Below are 24,741 nucleotides of genomic sequence, written 5' to 3' on the forward strand. Positions count from 1 at the left end.
TCCACTTTGCAAACTCTGCTTCCAATAAAACCAGGACATTTTTGGACTCAGACAATCAGTCCCACAGATCAGACCTCTCTCCCCCAAGAACAACTTCCAAACACTGCACGCTGAGAAAAACCTTCCCTGGCCTCAGCTGCAATTTCAAGACTAAGACCATCCTCCCAGCATATGCTTTAGCATGACTAATCACCAAAGGACTGCACAGGAGCCACCTAGAAGGGAATTTGCATGCTCACTCTCCAGGGGAGAATTCTTCAGGCTCCCAGAGGGTTAAGCCATTAGCGCTGGTTCAGAGCAGATACCATTATCCCACTGAACTGCTGCATCCCTTCATGAGCTAAAGACATAAAATGAAATTCCACCCCTACAGGGAACAGTTCAACCAATTTCATACTCCCCCTAGATATAAAAATCAAGCTTCAAGCACAGGGGAAGAGAGCAAAACACAAACTGCCATATACAAAGGAGGACCAAATTCCCTAACCCAGCAGAGATAAAGTGTGCTAGCCCAGAAAACACTGGAGTGGGGGCAGGGTGGAATTAAATCTCCTTCTACAGGAGCTCTCCTTTAAAGGAGGAAGAAAAACCACAAACCCACTTGAGACCAAAAAACCCAACCTAATGAATGAGGGCTGATGTCTCATAGAGCAGAGGAACTGCCAATGGGATCAGGGCAGGGATCCACATAAACCTGTAATCTGAATCTAATAACGGTCAGAAACAGATGCTTCAAAAGAAAATGCAAGAAATTCTGGGAGCAGCTTTCACATGGGGGCAATCTTCCTAATCCCCCTCTTCCTAGCTCTGCCCTCCCAATCCCTTCTTCCCACTAAAAAGCACACTGCTTACACAAAACCATTCCAGTTTCCTTCGATTTGTTCTAAGAACATCAGGCTCCATTTCCACTGCACAGCCCTTTGCTCTAGGATTGTTACTAATCAGCTCTTCTCTTGGCCATTTATCACTTCATATTTTGATGAGTCTGATTTCTATAGAGTTAAAGCCAAGGCCATATCACTAGCCCACAGTGAATGTTTAATACCCATTGTAAATACATCCAAAGTGTTTGGAAATTTGAAGTTAAGAGGAAATTCAAAAGTTAGGAGGTCACACTTAGGACATTCAAACAACCACCACTATGTCTTGTTCTGACATAATGGAGCAGCTATACAGTCTGCTAAGTGTATTATTTTCACTCACATAGCTAACTTTAAAAGCCATAGTCACAAAGTAGGTACATGAAATACAAATGAAGCAGCAAGAACTCTTTTCACTGACAGAGGTGGAACAAGACCTCTTCATCTTGCTGGAGGACAAACTGGATTAGCATCAAGAAGATTAGAAACTGAATCCCCATATTCTTATCCTATCTTGATATTGATGTATGACCCTGGAACATTTCTGCCTCTTTTTCCCCCTTCTCCAACCTGTAAAATGAAGGATATGTATTACTTTTTTAAATAGCTACAAGTCCTTCACAGGCATCACTTCTCCTGATAAGAGACCAATCACAGATTGTGGTAAAATGCTTTCACCAGTGCTCACAGCAGGATTAGGCTATGCCAACAGTAAACACAGTTAAGCCTCAGCCCCCCTTCTCTGCTCAATTCCAGCTTGATCTCTCCATATCAATGCAAAGAAACAATATTTTCCTAAGAGAGATGAGCAAAGGCAAGTCCCAGGATGGAGTTGAAAGCAGGTAAATACCCAGACAGACAGGTACTAACTTGCCTCTCCAGGCAGAGCCAGAGGCAGGATGGGGAGCAAACTCAAGGAAGGGGAGCTAGTGGGAAGAACTAGGCTGGGCAGCAACAGCTAAAGAGAGCACATCTGTCAACTGACAGTGAGCAACACAAAAAGGCCTTTGAACTTCCAACCATTTCCCTGAGCTCATCCCTCTGCATGGTCACACTGGACATCATCCAATGTTTCAGCAAAGCTAGGTCTATCGTAAGCCTGCTATTCCTCCCCCTCTCCCAACTCCTATTACACAGGACACTCTTTTATTGCCAAGCAGAAGGAGAAGGGGGAGGGCGGGGGAAAAGGGAAGTTTATAAGGTGAAACACAGACTGAATCACGTCCCACTGTCCTTTGAACACTTTATCCCTGTTGCCTGTGGTGAGCAGGTTGCTTTGCACCCAAGGACAGCAAGCAACTGGTGTTCAGAGCTCTGGAACACAGAGAGGCTTGAACAATACTGGCTGCTTAATCAGACAAACTCTCATTCATGTGAAGAATAAGAAGTCAATTTCAAACATAAATACAACCAAAACAAAATCATGCTACCTACATTAGACAAGTGCAGCCTCACCCCCAGCTATGTTCATACTTGTGCATATGTAAAAAACACACACATATCCACAAACAGATCTGTTGCTGAGATCTGCAGCACAGCAGGCAAAAAATCCAGGAACAAAAATAAAGGAATAAAGGAGGTTATTCCACTCTCAGGAAGAAAAAGGAGACATTGCATTTTACTAACAAACATTTTAGAAAATCTAGTTCCAGAATAACAAAATGTTATTGTACTGCTGAACTGTATTTAAGGATGTTGTAGGTCAAAAGGAAAAAAAAAGGGGAAAAAAAAAAAAAAAAAAAAAAAAGTAAAGTCTATCAGCATCCAATCTTTCACAGCCCTTTGATCACAAGCACCCTGCCTGAGGGGGCATTGCATTAATTCTGGTGCCTTTTAAAGGAAACATACATACTCCAGGCCCAATAATATGACAAAATTGCAGATATGGAACTGGTGTGTTTTCAAGAGAATGCTGAACTCTTGACAAGAGTTCCTAGATTTTAAAACTTGCGGTTTACAAGTGAAGCTTCACCTGAGCCTTTGCATCTGAGCTCCTGATTAAGTGAATGACAGAAGGAATATTACTCTTTCAAAGTTTCTGTTAATTTTAATAAAAGACCTGTGAGATTTTTTTATCCTAACCTCATCTTAATTTTTCTTTTTTTTTTGGGGGGGGGGGGGGGGGGGGTTGATGAGCAGGTTATAGTGACAGTCCTGCCCAGGAAGGAAGAGACCCGCTACTGGGCTTGAATGAGCTGTAGCTCAACAGCAACTGTGTCAATTTCTCCATGAGATGGGAACAGACCACTTTCAGTAAGCTTTAAGGTAAAAGAAGTAAATTTTTCTTCAGTCCCTTCAAATGAAGAGGTTTTGTACAACAGTGCAGTGTAAGCAAACAAGTCTGCCTCCCGAAAAGTAACACGTTTACAAGTCAATTATGTATGATACAGATCCAAAATTCAGAGCAAGAAAGCTCTTCTGGGAGGATGGTTATGGGGAGATTTGGTGTATCTTATGAGAAACAGAACTATGTACCAGTCCTCAGGCCAAGTTTACTCAGTTATCCTTTCACCCCTGCCACAGGAAGTAAGACTCATTCACACCATGAGGACTTCAAAGGGCGTGCAGGAGGGCAGAATGAAAACCATTCCTCCTCTTGCATGCGGCTTTCCTTAGGGACAGGCCAAAGCAGTCTCTGCTGGCACAAGGCAGGAAGGCAGCTGAACTACCCTGTGCATGTGCAGCGAGGGCTTCCAAGGCAGACACTGTCAGCAAGCCAGAGAGCTGACAGCAGACAAAGTCTATGGAGCTGGCATGACAGCTGGCAGGTTGCTTATTGCTATTATTACCACAGCACTCTGGCTTGTAAACATGATCCAGAGCAGGAAGCAAACATGCCACGGAATAATTGGCTTCCATCACAGCACAGCTTCAAATCTGCGAGGAGAACAATTTCTGAGACAGGTAAGCAGAGGCAGGGCTCTCCCAGAACTAATGGAAAATACCTATGGAGAGGCAGATGTTCTAAGGACACTGGTACAAATGTAAAGTGTCTGGGGTGTGCAGAAACAGTGACGGTTGAGGAAAAATTTAGTGGAATGAAGAAGTGGTGATGTGTTTTAAAGTGTGCAACACAATATTAAAAATCCAAAGTAAAATATACCATATTTTAAGAATTTACCTCATAACTGAAAATATGTCTCAAAAGGAGGGTTTCCCATGTCTGCTCCTGTTTTTCAGAGTTGTAACTCCACTCACTACCAAGTATCTTGCTTTCTTTTTTTTTTATACCACACACTGCATTTCAAGCTGTTATTCTTTAACCAAAACTACAGATTATCAACTCAAGGCTAGAAAATTGCATTAATACAGAATTTAGCAAACTCCAATCAACTACTCAAGGATATATGCAGTACTGTAGAGACACAAATGCAAGACTGAATCTTGACTTGCTAAAGTAATTTTCACCTTAACCCCCAGCCAGTTTCAGTCTCTTGCTTTATTAGGAGTCCAGTAGTCCAATATCTTCCCATTTTCCTCTCCTCTTCCCAAGGAAGCAGACAGAACTCATTCTTCTCATTGTATTGGGTTAGAGTATACATATGAGCATATGATATCCTGAAGAAAAGTACACTTTAAAAAGGTATAGTTGCAGATTTATTTCTCTGGAAAGTTTGGACATTCACAGGAGAAAAAAAAGAGAATCCAGTAACTCTAAAACTAGCTTGCAGCAGATCAGTGGAAAGGTGGGATTCCTTGCAAACACATCTGTTCACTCTTTCAATCAGAGACATCTACTTGATATTATAATTCCAGCCTGTAAAACTCAGAGCTGCACATCCATACAGTTTCTGGAAAAGAATCTAAATAGCTTTAGCATCTCAGAAGACTCCATATAAAGTGGTTACAGATTGCGGTTCCTAAGTCAGAAAAAACAACTGGGCCCACTCCAGAACAAAGACTAGCCCCAGTTTTTTGAGGAATTTTTAAAGTAGGCCTTTAGTATATCTGAGGCTTGCTGGTTGACTTCAGAACAACCCAAATCTTTAGCTCAGCATTTGTATTAAAAAAAATTTAATCATTTCAGTCAATAAATAAAATGATACATCAAGTTCAAAACAGAGAAGCTCAAAATTTCATGCCAGCCAGGAAAGTTTATGCATGTCACAGACAAATAGCCAAGGGAGGAAAGAAAAATTGGTGAACCAACTGTTCTCATGTACTGCTGATTCATGAGAAGCTTAAATCAATTTAAAGTTCAAGTTGCTGTTCCAAGGGGCTCAAACCCCACCCCTGCTCTTGCACTCCTGCTGCCCTGTTTATGCCTGGCACAGTCAGCAAGCAGAGAAAATGGAAGTTTAACCCCACAAATGAGTACACCTACAAAAGGCTCCTGTAAGCCAAGCAGAAGAGAGGGATTTAGCAAGCAGCCTGTTCTGGCAAAAACGTTTGGTGCTATAATAACTAAGACACAAAACAGCACAGTTACCACAAGCCTACTCTGTAGAGCTGATCTAGTTCTTACAAGCTAAGAATAGTATCATACTTGGATTCATAACGAGCAGCCACTCAGAGCAAGATATAACAGGCTTAAAGGAGTAAGTGTTCCTCAGGCTCCTCCACTGCAACCTTGAATGTGTGTGCTGAAGTCATGCACTTAAGAAATAGGGCAAAGGATGCTACAGAAATGTTAACTTTTATTTCTGCTTTCTTCTTTCCTCTAAATTGCACTTCAAGTGCTGCTGGCTGTCAGCTGAAAAAGTTCTCTTTGTATCTATTCTACCAGGATGCAATATTTAAAAAGACAGTTTCTATTCTAGTCCTTCCCCCTTGAATTACTTTACTACTCTGTATAAATGGAGCAAGTTATATTCTGATTAAGACCACAGAATCATCAAGGTTGGAAAAGACCTTCAAGACCATCTAGTCCAACAGTCAACCTACACCACCCCCAAGCCACACTCTCAAGTGCCACATCCAGACACCTCTTAGACACTTCTGGAGACCATGACTCCACCACCTCCCTGGGCAACTTATTCCAATGCCTGACCACTCTTTCAGTGAAAAGTCATTTTCTAATGTCCAATCCTGCCTGTTGCAACTTAGGGCCATTTGCTCTCATCCTTTCACTTGAAACATGGTAGAAGACAGACCCCCACCTCATTACAGCCTCCTCTCAGGTAGTTGTAGAGGGCAATGAGGTCTCCCTAGCCTCCTTTTCTCCAGGCTAAATCCCAGTTCCCTCAGCTGCTTCTCCCAATACGTGTTTTCTAGACCCTCCACCAGCCCAATTGTGCTTCTCTGGACACACATCAGCACCTCTGTGTCCTTCTTGTAGAGAGGGGCCCAAAACCAGACACAGCACTTCAGGTGTGGCCTCACCAGTGCCAAGTAGAGGGGGACAATCACTGCCCTGGTCCTGCTGGACACACTATTGCTGATACAAGCCAGGATGCCATTGGCCTTCTTGGCAACCTGGACACACACACACACTGGATCATGTTCAGCTGTTGTTGACCAGCACCCCTAGATCCTTTTCTGCTGCACAGCTTTCCAGTCTGCAGTGCTGCCTGGGGTTGCTGTGATCCATGGGCAGGATCTGACACTTCACCTCGGTGAACTTCACACAACTGGTCTCAGCCCATCAACCCAGCCTTTTCCTCATCCACTAAATGGGTCATGTTGTCATAGAAGATCAGGTTGGTTAAGCTGGACCTGCCTTTTGTAAAACCATGTTGTCTGGGCCTGATCCCTGGTTGTTCTGCACATGTTGTATGAAGGCACTAGGATGATCTGCTCCATGACCATCCCTGGTACTGAGGTTAGGCTGACAGGCCTCTAGTTCCCTGGACAATCCTTCCAACTCTTCTTGTAGGTGGGTGCTTCATTTGCCCATGTCCATTCAACTGGAACTTCTCCAGTTAACCAGGACTGCTGCTAAATGACAAAGTGGTTTGGAAAGTTCTTTCACCCTCATTACTTTTAGGTGCATCCCTTCTGGGCTCATACACTTATGGGTGTCTAATCAGCATAGCACGTCACTATTTCCTTCTGGATTATGGGGGCTTCACTCAGCTCTCTGTCACTACATTCCAGCTCAAGGAACTGGGTATCCTGAGGACAACTGCTTTTGGCATTAAAGACTAAGGCAAAGAAGGCATTAAGTAACACAGTCTTTTCCTTATTTCCCTGACACAATGCTACCCTCTACACTCAGCTAAGGGGAAGACTCTGCTCAGCCCTCCATTTGCTGCCAACATATTTATAGAAATTTTTCTGTTGTCTTAACTGCAGCAGCCAGCCTTCTTAGAAACTGTAAATTAAAAAAGGCAGAAGTCAAACCCAGTTCCCACATCCTCTGCATCACTTTATATTCTGTCTCTTATATGTCTATCTCTATTTTATATTCTTCCAACCTCCAGTGCCTGAGAATATCAGCAGATTGCTCACTCTTCAGTACTGTTTCCTAGTTTGCACAGCTTATACTCAAATAGATTATTGAAAACGAAGGGAGACGACCCATCCTTTGATTCAGCATCGAACTCCAATTTATTGATTCACCAGGCATATTTTATAACAGTGTTAATTAAGCTCATACATATTGCAAAATCCGAGCTCATCATAGGTCACAGATTACGCACCAACCCCTCCTTTTGTTTTCAATACCTGTGGTTTGTTATTGAAACCAAGATTTGTGTCCTCACCCTGATATGAAAGGTTCTCAAAACAGCCAAGGACAGAATGCTTACCTGTTATGAGAAGACTGCCAGAGAACTTAGCTGTTTACAGAAACAGGCTGTGAGAATTTGCTCCTCACAGCTGCCTTTTACTTTTCCATCAGCTGTATATGATTACGGCATGTCTGAAGAAAACTCTATAAGCCATTTCTGAGCAAAATTCTCCAACAATAGATACAGGCCAGATCTCCTTAATATATTGTGTCTCCTTAATATAGTATATCTTACTGTGCAAGATCAAGAGGGTTCCTCTCTCTGAGGCCACAGAAAGAGACACGTGATGCATCAGAAGACACCAAGAGAAGAGTGGAAGAAAGCAGCATGAAAAAAAATGTTCTTCCTCAAAACACAAAATCTGCGTCTACTTGTAATACAAAGACTTCCCAAACAAGAGGTGGCACATTCATCTTTAACATCCCTTAGTGGATTTTACATCCATAAACTTGTCATATTGCTGTTTAAGAATGTTTGAAGTTTCAGAATCAATGTTTTTTGGCAAAGAGATTGACAGTTTAAGCCTATGTTGTATGAAGCAACTCTTGTTAGCACCTCCTGCTTGTTCCTATGGAAGATCTTATCTTTCCCATCCCCAAGTCCTACCATGATTGCTTAGGTTGAAATTTTTGGTGCTGGAAGTTGTTGAATTACCAGGAAAATTATATCAAGAAGTATCTCTTGTCTAAATCGTTACTGAGCCCACAAAAAAAAAAAGTTAAAACAATCCCACCACCATTCCCCAATCTCCTCATTTACCTGCAAAAGAAAACCCACAAGAAAAGGAATTTTCTTCTGTGCTTAGTAAAAAGCTGGTAAAACCAGCTTAGCTATTGGATATGCCTCACCTCCCCAAGACTCAAAGTCTTCCATGTTGCTCAATGTTCACCAAATTTTAAGAAGCAAGAATCCAGAAGGAAGAAAATTTTCATGAAGCTGGGTTGACATCTCCCACATTTAAGGAAGAAGAGATTCTTTAAGACAAAACTTAGAAGATTAGGAAAGCTCCTTTCCATACAGTAGAATCAACAGCAGAACCCAGGAAAGGTTAGAGAGAAGATCCAGCAGAGGAAGATAAATTTCTCTCTAATGTCCACTGACAGGAGCCTTAAATTTTCAGCTCTAGGGCAACATTTAGGAAAGGAGTTTCATGAGACTAGGCCTTTTTTTCTACACTTCAATTCTAGCATGCTCTGTGGAATCCAAAGAGATGCGGTAAAAAAGGAACTTACTCGTGTCTCCATGGAAAGAGGCTTTCTCTATTCATCTCTATCATGCTACATCCACTCAAAATGACATTTCACATCAGTTCTCACCTAGCTGGGCCCAGCTACACAGATGCCAACACTATGCAGATACACAGTACCTGCAAGGTAACATCTCTCAGCAGATCCCAAGACCAGTCAATGTTATTTCAGTGCTTGCCTTTCCCTCCCTTCACAGGGCAGCAAGGACAGAAACTAGAATGTTACTTAAGAGGGCAGACACTCTCAATACACCTCTTCACACTATTTATTTTCCATTAATTAATATGATTTACAGCAAAATCATATAATTTAACCCAGAGATAGTGCTTTTGCAAGGGTAGAAAAATGAGAGGTACTCTTCTCTGTCCCTCCTCTCCCTCTAACATATTCATGTCCAAGCACCACCTAAAACCAGCTGCAAAAAAAGCCAGAGTTGGGCTTCCACTGTGTTTTATATCATTGGACAATGGCTTTGTTCAACTCCGAGTCAGTCAAAAGTACAAATCATCTACAATCAAAAACATTTGTCACACAAATGGCAGAATGTGCCTGTAAAACACTGAGAAAAAGATACTCATTTTCCCAAACACAAGTCAAGGATGGTATTCTTACTGCAGCCATCTTCATCACTGTGGTCCCCACAGTCATTGTCTCCGTCGCATTGCCACTGAGCAGGGATGCAGGTGCATTCACCAAAAGCACTGACAGCACAGGTAAAATGATTACGCCCACAGGAGCACTCAGTGCTACTTGTAACACCTGTAAAGAAAGAAAAAAAAGAAAGAAAAATGTTTTGAAGAGAACCCATCTATTTTAGAGCAAACATTAAATACAAAATGACATCTATTTTTCTCTGTGTACACACAGAAAGTGTATACACACTACTGTGTAAAAAACACATCCTTGACTGCAAAGGAAAATATTCACCCTCCTCACATGCTGAAATTGGAGATCAATTACTATGCACAGTTTCTTGGAAAGGGGCTCTTTGAAGGCAACAGCAAAGTGCAATCTGCCAAAAAGAGACTTGGGAATCAGCTGAAAAATAACTCAGCACTAATCACAAACATTCAAGGAATACCAGGTATCAGAACACCCCTTTTATTTCACAAAGTCAGTCCTCTCCTAGACCACAGCGCTGCTGCTGTTCTTCACTTAGTTCTGACATCACAATACAAGGAAAAACTCTCAGAAGTAGAATCCTTGCTATTTGAAGAGTCTTCTTCAAACCCTAAGCTTTTTAGATGCAAACCTTTTGCATGTCACTATTCTAGACATTTCAGACTCCAGTGAGAGTGGAAAAAATATATTTTATTATTTACCTGTAAACATCAAACTGTTACACTAGGCTGTGCATAACTAACATTTATAAGAGCAAGAGGATTTTCAGCTTTACAAACTGACCAAAAGAAAATGCAGTCCAAATGATAACGTACAACCTGATAAGAATATTTTTTCCAGCCTTAAAGTTAGCCTAAAGACCTCCCAGCCCTCCTTTCCCACCTTCAGAACAATACTCTAACACAACTCTTGACTCTGACCCCTGTGCAAATGCAACTATTTAGGATATTAACCCACACTACCTCTTAAGAAAATCTCTGCCTTGAGAAAGAATAGGCTGTAACACCTCCCACCCCCAAAAGGAAAAGGTGATGCCTGAACTTCTGTCTGACATTATCTAGACAATCTATATAATCAATATCACGGTTAAACAAATGATTATCAATCATCAACTCCCTCAAGCTAGTCTGGTTGGATTTTTTTGCATAGTTCCTTCTTTCTGCAGTTCAAACAAACTTAAAGCTCTTAGATTAAGAAACAGATCATAAGGAAAGAATTACAGAGAAATACCTGCCCCAAGTGGTAATTAATTACATACACACTGAACTATTTTCAGCCTTTTTGATTTCATTGATCTCACTCATACATCTAGTGTACCTGTGATTAACCATAACCTGGTACCCATTAAGAAAAAACAAGCCTCATACTTTCATTATTTTCCATTCTAATTGAGAAAAGGAATATCTGCAAAATTGACGGAATATTTCTGCAACTCTTTCAATAGCAGTGTTCCCTCCAGTGAAGACATCCACTTGAGCCAGTAGAGCAAAGATTTAACTTCAGAGAGAATGCACTTCCTTGAAAAAGGATTACATTATGTTTCTTCGGCACAAAACTGGGTGAAGAGATTTCTGCTGGCCTCAGCTGCCTGCTTGCAAATGCTACACTGCAGGTTGCAAGGCCTTAATACAAACTATTTTCCAAGCTGAAAAAAATTGGTTGCAGGATTTCTGTTCAGTCTGTCATGGATGTGAAAATCTTTTATTTTTTCACTCATGTCCACTACAAGTTACCTTTGAAAGGTTTAGTACAAAACATACATCTCAAGGTATTACTGCATACAACAGAAAAGCAGCCATCATCTGGTGTAATGAGGGACAAAGGCTGAACGAACAGGAGGTGAATAAAGAATGCAAGAGGCCAGGGCAATCAGATCTTCGGAGGACTTATCAGGTATGGCCAGCACAAAGGCTGGCTTAAAAGGACAGCAAGTGTGTAATGTAGCCAGAAGGCAAAAAACGCAACAGACACTGCTAAGGAAAAGCAATTTATCATCTATGCAACATTTCAGACTAGTAGAAATGAACTAACAGAAATTCAGAAGAACCACTTCCACCCACAAAAATCAAACAGGTTTGTTCAAACTGACAACACAGAAAATTCAGAACAAACCATCTTCTGCTGTTGTAGGTGCTACAACCTTTTAAAAAGACAGAACCAGTTGTACATTGTAACCAAAGTAGCTTCTGTTTAAACTACCTTTTCCAAAGCAATTTTCTACCATTATCCACAAAAGCACCCCAAAACACTCACCCCAGCTACTTTAATACCCCTTCCAGTTGGAGTACACAAGACCACTATCATTTGGGTTAGAAAAGATCTCTACGGTCACCAAGTCCAACCGTGAACCCAACACTGCCAGGTCCACCATTAAACTGCTTCTCTAAGCGCCACATCCACACGCCTTTTAAATACCTCCAGGAATGGAGACTCTATCATTCCCTGGGTACCCTGTCCTCCACTGTTGACAACCCTTTTAGTGAATAAATTTTTCATAATATCCATTATAAACCTCCTCCGACACAACTTGAGACTATTTCTGCTCATCCTGTCACTTTGTACCTGGGAGAAAAGACACCTACCTCCCTACAACCTTCTTTCAGGAGTTATGATAGGGTTTCCCTGAGCTTCCTTTTCTCCAGGCTAAACAACCCTAGCTCCTTCAGCCCCTCCTCTGAGGACTTGTTCTTCAATCCTTTCACCAGCTTTTCTGGCCCTCCCCATGAACAGCATGGCAGTACAGCACTGCAACAGCAAGGAAAGAATTAGTGCAGCTGTCCCAGCCTGCAAACTGTAACTTCATCTGCTGTATTGTCAAACACACAGCGCTCTTCAAAGCTGTTACTAATATTAGGTTACATATAAGCACACACATACTAAATCTGTTCTTCTCACCTCATTAAAGCTGCTATGTTCCATCATCTCTGCTCGGTGATTTTACCATGCTACTGAAACTGTTGGAAACCGAAGGACACGCCATGACCCAGATACCAACACTCCCTCATATGCACTAGCTGGTGTCTGTAGAGCCAGTATGTAAGCATACTTTGCTCACCTATTTCAAATTACAACCAGTGCAGATCTAATGGTTTGTGATTTGTGATCCTTAGGAGAACTAGCCTTCTAGTCATTTATAAATCATGATCTACCCTGGTTTTACACCTGTCAAGTAATGCATATGACTGCTGGGAAAGCACACTGATTTCAGCCTATGAACAGTTTCAGAAGCAAATCCTGGATGGGATTCTTTCCCAGCCAAAAGAACAAGGTGAATGAAAGCTGGCGCACCTGAAGGCAGCAGGAATTTTCTCAATGATTTCACCGTGGATAGTATTTCACCTTTGGTGTCTCATGAATATTTCCCAGTGCTCAGAGCTCCAGTGACACTACCCTGTAACTGTATCTGTAACAGTAGAGGGTCAGGAAGGATAAAGATGAGAAGCATGTTTTTTCCAACTCCAAGCGGAAATGGTGCACTTGGTGTGAGAAGCCTTAGCAGGAGATCTACTCCCTTAGCTCAAACTCTCATTAAACACTGGGAGCCTGAGACAGAAGGCTGACCAAACACACACACAAAGCTCCAGTGTCACGTTTCAATCCCAGTTAGTCAGTGGGCCAGGAACAGGATGGAAATCAACGTTTGCTGTTCAGGCAACTGGACCAACAATTTAAGGGGACATATCTAATTGCACTTGTACACATTATTCTGGAGCAGGAAGAACGAGAGGCACCTCTGGGCTTAGTAATGACAAATATTTTTCCTGGAACTTTACATCACATTGCAGGCTTGGACATTTTATTTACTCTGTATTCAAAAATATTTCCACTTATGTAGGAGGAAAAACCCTGACATATTTTAGCAATGCAATATATACAAAACAACACAAAAAAGCTAAACAGAGATACTGCCACATGCTGAGCTGATATCACTCAATTTTCATGGCCTCTCCTGATCCCTCATGTGACCACAAAAAAACTTCCTACTCTCATTTGCCCATGGGTACAAACTAAAATATTATCTTCGCTATCTGCAGTTTGGCTCCCTCCTGATGCATTGCAGCAGGATCCAGTAACCAAAGAGTTTTCTAGCAAAGTATACAAACAACCTCCAGATTTTAAAAACAGGAAGTCAGTCTAAACACAGGCCTCATACTTAACATCTGCCACCACCTTCAATTTAGCACGGCATGTTCAGTTTCTTCAGACTGCTTCCAAATATCCTCCACATCTTCATTTTTATCTGATAAATGAAATGTCTCCTAAGGAAGGGTCAGTTCACCCCTCTTAAAACAATAGTTAGGATCTATGTAGTTTTATGTCTAAAGTTGGCAAAGCAGAAGCCAATTAACATCCTGTTATTTCTGCATTTCAGCTTATCTTTTTTTTGGGGGGGAAAGGGGCAAGCAAGGGCAGGGCTGCTTAAACAGTAGGTTGTTCTGCTTCCCTCACCTCCCAACAACTCCTCATAAGGCCAAACAATATAGCCCCATAACACAAAACCTAATAATATACACAGCTTCAGTTTGCTTTGCAACCCTCAGAGCTATTACAGAGCAACCTTTTATTTGCCATAGATTGATAAAAATATTGACATTATAAAGAAAACTTAGGTAAACAGGAAAATTACCAAACTGGGGTCTGTAGTTGTTGCTTTGACAGAAACAGTAGATTTCTATTGGAGAGTGAAAATACTGTTTTGTTTAAGTCCTGATGGCATGCTTTATTCCGAAAAGAAAGATTCTAACCTGTTCCCTCTCCAATAAAAATAATGACACATAGCACCTCTTAACACTATTTTGCAGCAACTCAACCTTTGACAGGCTGTTGATACAACATGGAATCATGCAACAGTCCAGTTTGGAAGGGACCTCAAAAGATCACCTGGCCCAACCTTTTGTGGAGAATGGAGCCTGGATGAGACTACCCAGCACCCAGTACAGCTGCATCTTGAGAACCTCCAGTGATGAGGACTCTGTCATGTCTCTGGGGAGGTAGTGGGGAGGTTGCATGATTGTTCTCACTGTAAAAAGCATCTTTTGTTGAGATCAACACATTCCTGTCAGTCTCTAGTAGCATTCTAGCACTATCAGAATTTTGTCATATTCACATATGGATGAAGTTTCCTCAATGAACAACTGCAAAAGAATATGGCTTCAATGGTCAATGCCATGCTGCCCTTCCAAATTTTCTTTTATCCAGGTATCAAGAAACATCTACATAAAAGAGACTCCCACTCCACATTACCCTGTTGACTGGATCTTTTCCTTCTGATCCTAACACACAACCTCTTACTGCTAATTTTAAAATCAGCAGTAGGAAGTTCACAGCCATCAGTTTGTTTGCACCACCCTCCAATTCCTCATGTACCTGTAGCATCAGACAGCACAGGTAAAACCATGGCTAAGTATCCCTTAAGTGCTTCTATGCTGCAAGGAAAACAGCAGCAATAGCTTTAGAAAAGCCAGAACTACAAACACATTTGGCATTATTTACAGACTGCTCATCTCAGACTCAGAAGCCTCTGGAAAGAACAATCATTCTCTTGGTCCAGCACTGAGTAACATCCAGATCCAGGTTTCTCCCCCTCCATGGACAGGCATCTAATTCTGGCCTACAGAAGACCTTCAATGGAAGGCAAAGATCTTTCTGCAAACCTCATTATTTCAAGAGACACAACCAAAAATATGACAATACCATATTTTATAATTCTAACTCTACCAGAGAAAAATCTTGTGAGGACAGAAGGTATAAGTGGATATTGAACAAGGGTGAAAATACGAGACATTTGACAGAATGACAAAGAGGAAAAAAGAAATCCAGGACTGTGTAAATGAAATGGAATATGATTAATGTCCTTAAAGGTGAAAGGAGAGAACTAAAGTCCTAACAGTGATGGGTATAAGGCTGTACGTTTTTTTCCCCACAGAGAAAGCATGGCAGGGTATCCCCAGACATGTTTTTGAACAAATCTGGAATAAGCATCAGAATATTTTGCCCTGGCTTCAACAGATGCACTGAATTTTTCTTCTGTATTTTAAGAACTCATGAGCATCTGATTGTTTACTTGGGGTTAAAATTAGTGAATTCTGTAGCACAGCCTTTAATAGCCTTCTTAACACCTTGTCCACCTATTGCTAGAAGATCTGTATCAGATAACAATTATCCTTCTTTCTCCACTTCCAGGCCAGGCTCTCTTTTGCATTCCCATCACATAGACATCTTGATGAGGGCATATGGGGGGATGTCAGATGGTCTTGAACATAGTTCAGATGATACACCTTCCTTCTTTATCCAGCACTTCCCTGAATTCCTACAGCAAAGAAGCTCGGCTTTATTTGCTTGTCTGTCTTGAGGGAAAATTAAAATTTTGGATTCCTCTCTTACCCAAATAGCAGTTTCCACGGAAGGAAAAAGTACAGTTAATCCAGCTTTAGAAGAGGGATTTGCTGACCATTGTTTAAACTCAGAGCTCTGCTGGCAGACACAGAAAAGGCAACATTACAGCACAACAGCCTGATGTCAGAAGGGGCACCATGCACTGATAAAAGCCAACAGTTTTCTTTTCTATTTCCATCACAGAAGCATCTGAAGCAGTTCTGATTGGGTACTCACATGGTCTTCCAGTTGTTGAAGCCTGCCTAGACTAAAGCTAACATCACTAGGAAGAGCAATCCAAAAGTTTTCAAAGCTTTAAACAGAATTGTTACAGTTTTGTTTGAGGATGTATGTGATAGTGGAAAGGTTAAGGGGGAAAAAAAGGACAAAACCCTCAACAAAACCACATGAACCCGAGAAGACACTGAAGTTACAGCTTTTTGGTTATGGAATATGGTCCTTACTTTGGCAGTCTCCAAGTGAGAATGAAAGTTTCCTAGTCCTAGAAGTTCCCCTTTCAATTTGAAAAAGCAGAGATAACCTCAATGCTGAACCACCTTGTTCTCAATTAAACATGTGACTGCCCAAAGTGCTAGGGAGAGGCACATTATCAAGCATAATCACCTTCAGTTACCATATTAAACTGCACAACTACACACCTCAAACCTCAAAAATGTTACACTTAATGTGAGCACAAAGAATAGAAAGCATAAGGAAGAGAAATTCCACAGGGCATTTGCTAATTAGGACTTGAAGAAAATAAGGGGTACAACTAAGTGCAAACTGACTGAGTGTTAGTGCAATGATGTATGAGTGAGCTAGAGTAAGACTGGAACAGAAGCTATATTTTCAGAAACACTGCCTGGGGAGAGAAATGGGAGGTCTTTAAAAACATTCTTGAGAGTCTCTGGATCCCAATTCTGATCCCACAGAATTGAAGATCAGCAATGCCACTGAAAACTTCTAGCTGCACCTGGGGAGTAGGAAAGCATTTACAGAAACAACTATTGAAAAAATACACTGAAGAAGCATTTGATTTGAACATTAAAAGACTCAATAATTAAGAAGCAACTGTTACAGTTCCTTCTTCCAAAACTTTAAAGTCATAAATTAACACCTTGCAATAATCAACGGGACTATAACTGAGGTCTCTAGATACTTGTCCTAACTCTGTATCTTCTGCAGAACTTGACAAAATGACTTCTTCCCTTCTACCAGTGGGTGTACTACTATTATGCTGCCACAATGTACTGAGGCTTAATGTTTAATCTGTTTCTACATATACAGAGTCTTTGAACAGAAGGTGCATTATTATTGCCATAAAATCCTACTCAAAATCTTATTCAAATTGGCTGGGTTACCAGCAAACACAGATCAAAAAAGTCAGCTGAAGGACCATAAACAAAAGATAATGAGAAATGGCAACAAGTCAAGCTGTAGGGGGTAGAGATAGCTAGTAGGTATTACAGGGATCAGCATTAGATCCAGTCCAATTAAATAACTTCATTAATGATCTGGAAGAAAGAATAAGTATCAAGTTAAAGGAGCCTGCAAACGATACCAAAATAGGAAATATTCTACTCCAAACACAACAGAGGAAAAAGAAATAATACAGAAGGGACCTTAGAAGATTGGAATTATGGGCAGGAAATTAAGATTCAACCTTTAAAAAATACTTTTTAAACTAGTACATCTGGTGAAAATTAATTTGAAACAGATTGAACAAATTAATAGAAAAGGCTGGGATGCAGCAATGCCTGGAAAAATCAAGGAGCAATAATAAAAGACTAGCCATTGGTTTCTGCTATGACACAATATGGCAGCCAAAAAAAAATACTTTAAGCTAATTGTGCATAAATGTCACATCATGGAGGAAGACACTGTCTCCCCATCTGCAGAAGTGGAGTGTAAGATTAAGGTCCATACTGAGGCTTGGACAGGGAAATTAGGCATCATATTCTAACCACAGTAACCAAACATTTATCAAAAGTGTGCTACAGCCCACAGTTCCCTCAAGACTGCAAAAAGATTGTCTGAAGCCTGAACCAACATGGTATATTTTTATTCCCTGCTGACTATTTAGTTCTTGAAATCAGACAAAAGGCAACAACTACCAATTCTATGAGGGCTTTTTCTCTGAATAGGAAACATTGTTTCCTGAACAACTTTTTAATTACCCATGGAAGTAGCTCACAGTGGACAACACATGAAGTCTCAGCATAGAAGCAGAAACCTTTCAACCACCTAAAGCATGTTAAACACATCAAAATCTCAGCCTTAAGCTCTTGTCCAAAAGCAGGCATGAAGTATCAGGTAAATGACAACTACTTCAAATGGACTGAGGAATTTTAACAGGTGAGGCTAGACAGGAGAAAGCTGCATCTGAGTGACCACACCTGCAGTGTTATCTCCAGCTCTCAGCTCCTAAGCACAAGTGAGACAGGGAGCTCCTGAAGCAGGTCCAGTGGAAGGTTAAGAAGATGATTACAAGGATGAAGAATCTCTCTTATAAGCAAAGGCTGAGGGAGTTGGGCATGTTCAGCTTTGAGAAGAAATGACTGAGAGGGGACCTCATCAATGTCTATCAGTATCTGAAAGGAGGGTGTCAGAGGATGGAGCCAGGCTCTGCTCAGTGGTGCCAAGCAACAGGACAAGAGGTAACAGGCAGAAACTGATGCACAGGAAGCTCCACTCAAGCATAACAACTTCTTTGTTGTGCAGGTGACCAGCACTGGAACAGGTCGCAGAGTCTCCCTCACAGAAGATATTAAAAGACTACCTAGGTGCAATCCAGTGCCATGTGATCTAGGATGATCTTACATGAGCAGGGGTTTGCCTACTGTGGTCCCTTTCCAACCCAACCCATTCTGTGACTTTTTCCCCCAGCCTTCTCTTTAGAATACTATGCAGTTCCTTCCTGGGAATACCAGAACTACTTTTTAAGGACCTGGTAAAACACCTCAACTCTAATTTCCAGATACTTTGGCTGAAATGTGATCATACAGTGATACATTTTGCATTTTTAATAGCCATTATATGGCAAATGTCCTTTCCATAACTACACAGTTCCCTCAAACGTTTGTAACTGGAGGAGATTAGAAAATGCTGGCTTTGCTCTGTAGCTCCACACACATCTGTCAAATACTGTGACATCCAAGAAACCAAGCACCATGTCAGCCTACTTCAAACATCATGTCCTATGTTGACAGAAATAGCCATTTAAAAAAAGTCTTTGAGCCTTTCAAAAGAGCTGAATTCAGTATGGTGGTTCTCCCACTTTCCCTCTAAGTCTGTACAAAAACATTAGACGGTGGGAGCATCTGTTTGTTTTACCAAGAATCTATGAAGGTGCAAAGACCTCAGAAAACCATGAGCTGCAGTATGCTACCTCTGACATTCTGTTTCTTACCTCCAAGGCCATAACTGGAAGAGACTGAGCCTCCTACAAACCTTTAACCCACATACTTTTATTTTCTCTGTGGACTAAATAACTTTCCCTACAGGGATTCCAAGGAGCAGTAACACTGTTTCCCACTATGGGAATTTGTTTCATGTTACTGTTAAAAGCATCCCTTCAGTCTTGGCATTTCATTACCTGTAGCTTTTCTCTCTTAGGCAGAGAGCCTGTCATCCATTTTATATTATGAAGTGCAGAGTGATACCTGAAGGATGCCATCAAGAAACATGCTTTGCTGATTTTAACATGAAGCAGCATTTTCTTACATAGCCGCAGGCTCCTGTGCAACTGCATGTCAATAGAATGCAGCAAAGAATTCAAGGCACTTACTCCAGGACTAAGTTACTTGTCATGCAGGATCATTCCACTCAAGCACATTAAAAATTAAATTAAACACTGTCCACTGAGAAATAGACAGAATGACAAAAGGTTGTTACTCTATAAGAGTACTCAGGGATATCACCATCCAACCTAAAACATTCTGGGAATGTTTAGCTGGACCACAAGGGCTGACAGGCAGAGCTACAGGACTCAGATCCTTTCAGAATACACACACATGCTGGACAAACACTTGAAAATACTACCTTAAGCCTACATCATGCTTTGCAAGAATTAGTCACTTCAGCAATATGAGACACATAACTTTCCATTTCTTTCACTGGGGTTGGTTTTTTTAACCCACACACTAACAACCTCTACCCTTTCCTGTTCCATAAAGGTTGCAAACAATTTACTGTTCGTTTATCATGAAACATGCAGTACACTAAATTTTAGAAAATAATAGCACAACAGCAGAAACGTTACCAGGTGACTTTCAAAATTATTAAGTGCCAGCTAGAGAAGCAATTGCTAAGAGCCAGCTGGAGAAGCAACCTGCTGTTTTAAGCAGATAATCCACAGGAAGAAAGTACTTCTGATGTACTTCACCTAGGACAGTTACCTATGAGTTTCACTAGCATGACAGCACTCATGAATGAACAGCCAGAAAGCGTTCTGCTACATCAAAGTTCATGGAAGTAAAACACTGGACTTTGTTTTCCCAGTTATGGGGCAGAAAACATTGGCATTTTAAGTTCTGTGAGCTTTCCTTTAACTTTTCCGTTACTTCATAGACAGATTTCTCTCATCCTTGAAGTAATTATCCTAAAGTGATCCTTACATTATCTCAGCTACAGAAGCATCAAAGGTTAATTATAGTCACAAAAGGATAAGCTCTGTCACTTCTGGGAAACAATCTCAAAGAATCAGAATCTCAGAGCTATTGCAGAAATTCTGGAGCTTTGCAATCCTTCCCCTTCACTAAATGGAGAAGAATGCAAGCAACCTACAAGACCTAATGAAAACCAGCTTGGCATCTGTCACTCATAACTACAATATGAGAAAATAAAGATTTAATTTGAATACATGCATTTCCCCCTCTTCTACTTAATTTCTCTTATTTTAAGTAACTCAAGTATTAACTTTTAAGTGTAACAAACAAGCAGTGCTTGTCCAACATCTATTCTGCTTCTGCCCCCATTCCTCTTCAAAGCTGCAAGCATCCTTGAGATTTCACTGAATTCCTTGCTTCACAGCTGAGAAACACACAGGTGTCATCTCACCACTAACTAAATACGAATTGAGCTAAAAACAAGCAAAAAAAAAGAAATCCTCACTCAGTTTTCAGTTTCATACAGGAGATCCATATATCTTCATGTCTGCACATAGTGTTGAACAATAACAGCTTCCAACCATGACAAAGGCTATTTAAGGAAACAGTTACAGGTCATAGCATTAACAAAAACTGAAATTAATGTCAATTTGTTTTCATCTGCTGGCTGTAAACTGCACTGATTTACCTGCAGTGTCATGAGCAGCTAAGGTGTCTTGAGGTGGGCCAAAGGAAAATGGAGAGGTCAAAAGATGGCAGCTAAGAGGAGGAAGCACCACTGCCATCTTTGCTCGAGAAGTTGTGCTCACAGGCTTCAGGGATCCAAGAAAAACTACAAGTGCCATTTTTCGACCTGGGTTGCAAGGATAAACATGCTTTGGAAAATTCAGAATCCAGCCACTTCCTTACTACAAGGTCTACAGGAAAATCCTTTTCCTTTTGATTTAAAAGTGGCTTGAGCTTTTAGCTTCTTCTGCCACACCCCGCATGATCTTTGTTAATTACTGCATCAGTGCTTCTCCAGTGCTCTCTCGATTTACAAATCACCCATAACTTTGCTCAACACAATTTCAAAGCCATTTTTATTCTGTCTTCAAGGTTTCACCTGGCACTGGCTCTCTGAACTACTCTAAGTAAGTTAGTCCCACAGGAAATTATCATCCAGCTTCTTTCATCTTTCAGATGCTCCAGGCACTGGACAAGCTGTAAGGACATTCTACCCTCCAGAACTTCTCTCCAAAACCCAGAAAACTCATTTATTTGTTTAACCTTTTCAAGACTTCTGCTCAGTCCCAGAACACACCAACCAATACTCATAGCCATACACTTCTTTTCAGAAAGTAAAAGTGAAAGCATTAAAAAGTCTTCCTTTTCAAGGAACTTTAGGTTCTAGCAGGACTGCACTTGTCCAGGCACACAGTGCAACGAGATCAACTGGCTCAAAAAAACCTCATTTTGGCTTTTGCAGGCTGCAGTCAGATTCTTCCCATCATTACGGCATGATACAAAAAAGACCGGGTTCCTGGACAAGATAGAGACTGTTTTCTTATACAGAGATCATGTTAAGGAGTTTATTTTGGTATTCTATAAAGAGGTCCTCATGTTAGCAGTGGAGCATCTGAGCTTTGTAGCTTTCCAGCTCTGCCACACGAGAGACTGGGAAGCCAACCACAAGAGCCCAGCCTAGCAGAGGAGTCCTCCAGGGAGGGATAGGATACACAATGTGGTTTTGTGGCAATAAGGAGGCAGGAGCTCGTTTTTGCAATCCCACGGGCAGGAGGACTTCAAAAGCACAAACCACAAGATAAATGCAGCTATCTTGGGACAAAGAGAGTCGTTCTGTATGTTGTTTTTTAAAAAATAACTCCACACATGATATTATGTTGCCCTCAGAGGATGAGGGGCAAAGGGGCAATTATTAACAAGCCAGATTTAGCTGGAAGAACACAGCTGGGTCTGGCAAAGAGAGAGGTACCGCAACCACAGACATCACAGCAACTGTGCAGCCTACCAGAGAACTGGATTATCTTTAAAGTAAAAAAGAAACCTTTACCAGCAATATTTTTTAATATATATATGCACACACATATACACACAGAGACATGCACTCAAAAACACAAGTTTAATGCAAGTATGTTTTATGGGTTTAGGTGGGATAAGTTCTTTCTAACAGAATTGCCAACAGGAAGAACAAGAATGTCAGTGTTGGGGTTACTGCAGGGCAGCTATACTGTACATCACCCCTATTTAGCCCACCCATATTTGTTTGCTTTCAGGGCAGCCCACGAAGCACCGACCTACACCTCCCACAGCACCTGGACTCCAGACTGCCTCGCAACACTTAGAACATGGTCATCAAACTCTTCCTCTGCAAAGTCTCAGGTGCTGCCTCTACAAACCCCCAAGTTCCACAGTTCATTTATATTCCCACCCCAGAAAAATTAACCACAATAGCAAAAAGCACCAGAGAATCCCTTACAGCAAGTTTCATACTGTTCACATTGGGTTTCACTTTCATTTAAATAATAGCAACAGCACTGAGGCAGGCAGAGGAAGACACACAGAAAGCAAAATGGTCCAGTCATGGAACCACATCTTTCTAGGTATGTGGGTGGTCTCTACTATTACAGTGTCAAGTTGCCTTTTTCTACTAATGAACAATTTTAACACCTCTTAAAAAGCTGAGAAGTATTATCTTCAATACAGGAGCAAAAAATTGGAAGGTAAACAGCACAGAACTGTGAGTATTTGGGTGCCTAAGGCAATTAAAATCAGTAGAAAATTAGACATTTAACTATCATTACACAGCTGGCCTAAGAGACTCAGACCTGACTCTTAATATTACAAAATACTCATACTTCCCACCACAGGCAGTCTTCACGCTTGGAAACCTGAGCCTTAAGTGACTTCCCAAAGAGCTTGTGGCCAAACTGAGAAATTAAAACAGATCCTACCCAGTCCCAGTCCCCCTCTTAACCAGGGCACAATTTGCCCTTCCATACCTAGGTTCTTACCCCAGAGAGCTTATTGAAACAAACTTGCAGGATATCAAAGCCACTATTGCACAAATATGGAAGGATTTACACACACTGCTTGGGAAGTCAACACCTCCTGCTCTACCTCACCAGTCTGCTCCCCTATGCCATCTGACCCAAATCATATCAGATCCAAGTCCTGCTTCCAAAAAAAAAGGTCAGAGCCAGGCTCCTAAGACTCTCCTGGGGGTTTCCAAGTTCCTGTATTAGCCTTACAGTTCTTAAAAGGACAACATTAAAAGGAAGTCCAGTCCTGAGGCCACTGTTAATCTAATAAACACTGGAATTAGATTTCTTCTCAGTGAAGAGGCTGCCCGCCTGATGGCACAAAGCCAACATTTAAATGCTACTGTTGCTCAGAGCCCTAAATTAGTTTTGGATCTGGGGAGTTTGCCTTGAGCTACAGCCAAAAGAAACATAGGAACTGGAGGGAAATTTGTTAAACGTTAACAGTACTGCAGGAAAGGACTACAGCAGGACTAGTAGGTGGTGGGGAAGAGGAAGAGAAGCCACAAATGAACAGCAGAAAAAGAAACAAGAAGACATGGGAAGTGACCAAAGAGTAAGGAGATTTTTGTATAGAAATTACTCTCCCCATGCCTCCCCTCCACATTCAGCTGCATGAACAGCAGACTTTTTAAGTCCCACTTGCTCACAGGGTTTTCTGCACTACAGTAGTTAACATCTACCTTCCTATCTCCATGTTCAAAATACAGAACAAGAATCTCAGGAAACTGTCATTCCTGATTCCTTGGGCTACACTGTTTCTGAGTTACCACAAAATTGTCATCCTTGGCCAGTTGAGAGTGAGTGAATGTCTCCAGCACCCCTTGATAGGATCTCACGAGATCCCATATTCTCAAGGGGAGTGGTACACATCTGTCTGCAGGAAGAACTTTTGCAGCAGTCTCTTTTTCATGAACAGGATGCAGTGAAAATTATGCAAGATCCTGTCTGTTCACGTTGTTCTTCATTTTACTGATGAATTGTAGGACTCAGCATAATGCCCTTCTTCCTTGATCCCAACACAAATATCTACGTGGAGAGAGTTTAAAGACCATGTTTTGACTTTTCTTTTCCCAACAGGAAGTGAGCATGAAGAGTCCCCCATTTGACAGCTGCTTTCTGTGAAGCCAAGCATTCTGAATGAAGTGACCAGAGATGTAGGACAAAAAAAGGAAGATAAGCAACTTCTACCTCAGAAAACTCCTATGACAATGTGACCTGTTTAGTGGATGAGTGAAAGGCTCTGGATGTTATCTACCTCCTCTTCAGTAAAACATTTGACACTGTTTCCCACAGCATTCTCCCAGGGAAACTGGCTG

General features: G+C 41.3%; 1 protein-coding gene across 4 annotated transcripts in view; it reads right to left on the minus strand.

Moving 5' to 3' along the window:
• The window catches only part of LRP4 (LDL receptor related protein 4), an 84,435-nt gene that overhangs the window by 34,317 nt on the left and 25,377 nt on the right, over positions 1-24,741 (minus strand). For all 4 annotated transcript variants that reach the window (XM_058026030.1, XM_058026029.1, XM_058026026.1 and 1 more), the window contains exon 2: positions 9,391-9,537. In XM_058026030.1, the coding sequence (XP_057882013.1) occupies positions 9,391-9,537 (147 nt within the window). The remainder of the gene's footprint in view (positions 1-9,390; positions 9,538-24,741) is intronic.

Source organism: Melospiza georgiana, chromosome 6, assembly GCF_028018845.1.
Source record: "Melospiza georgiana isolate bMelGeo1 chromosome 6, bMelGeo1.pri, whole genome shotgun sequence".
In the NCBI taxonomy this organism is placed as follows: Eukaryota; Metazoa; Chordata; class Aves; order Passeriformes; family Passerellidae; genus Melospiza; species Melospiza georgiana.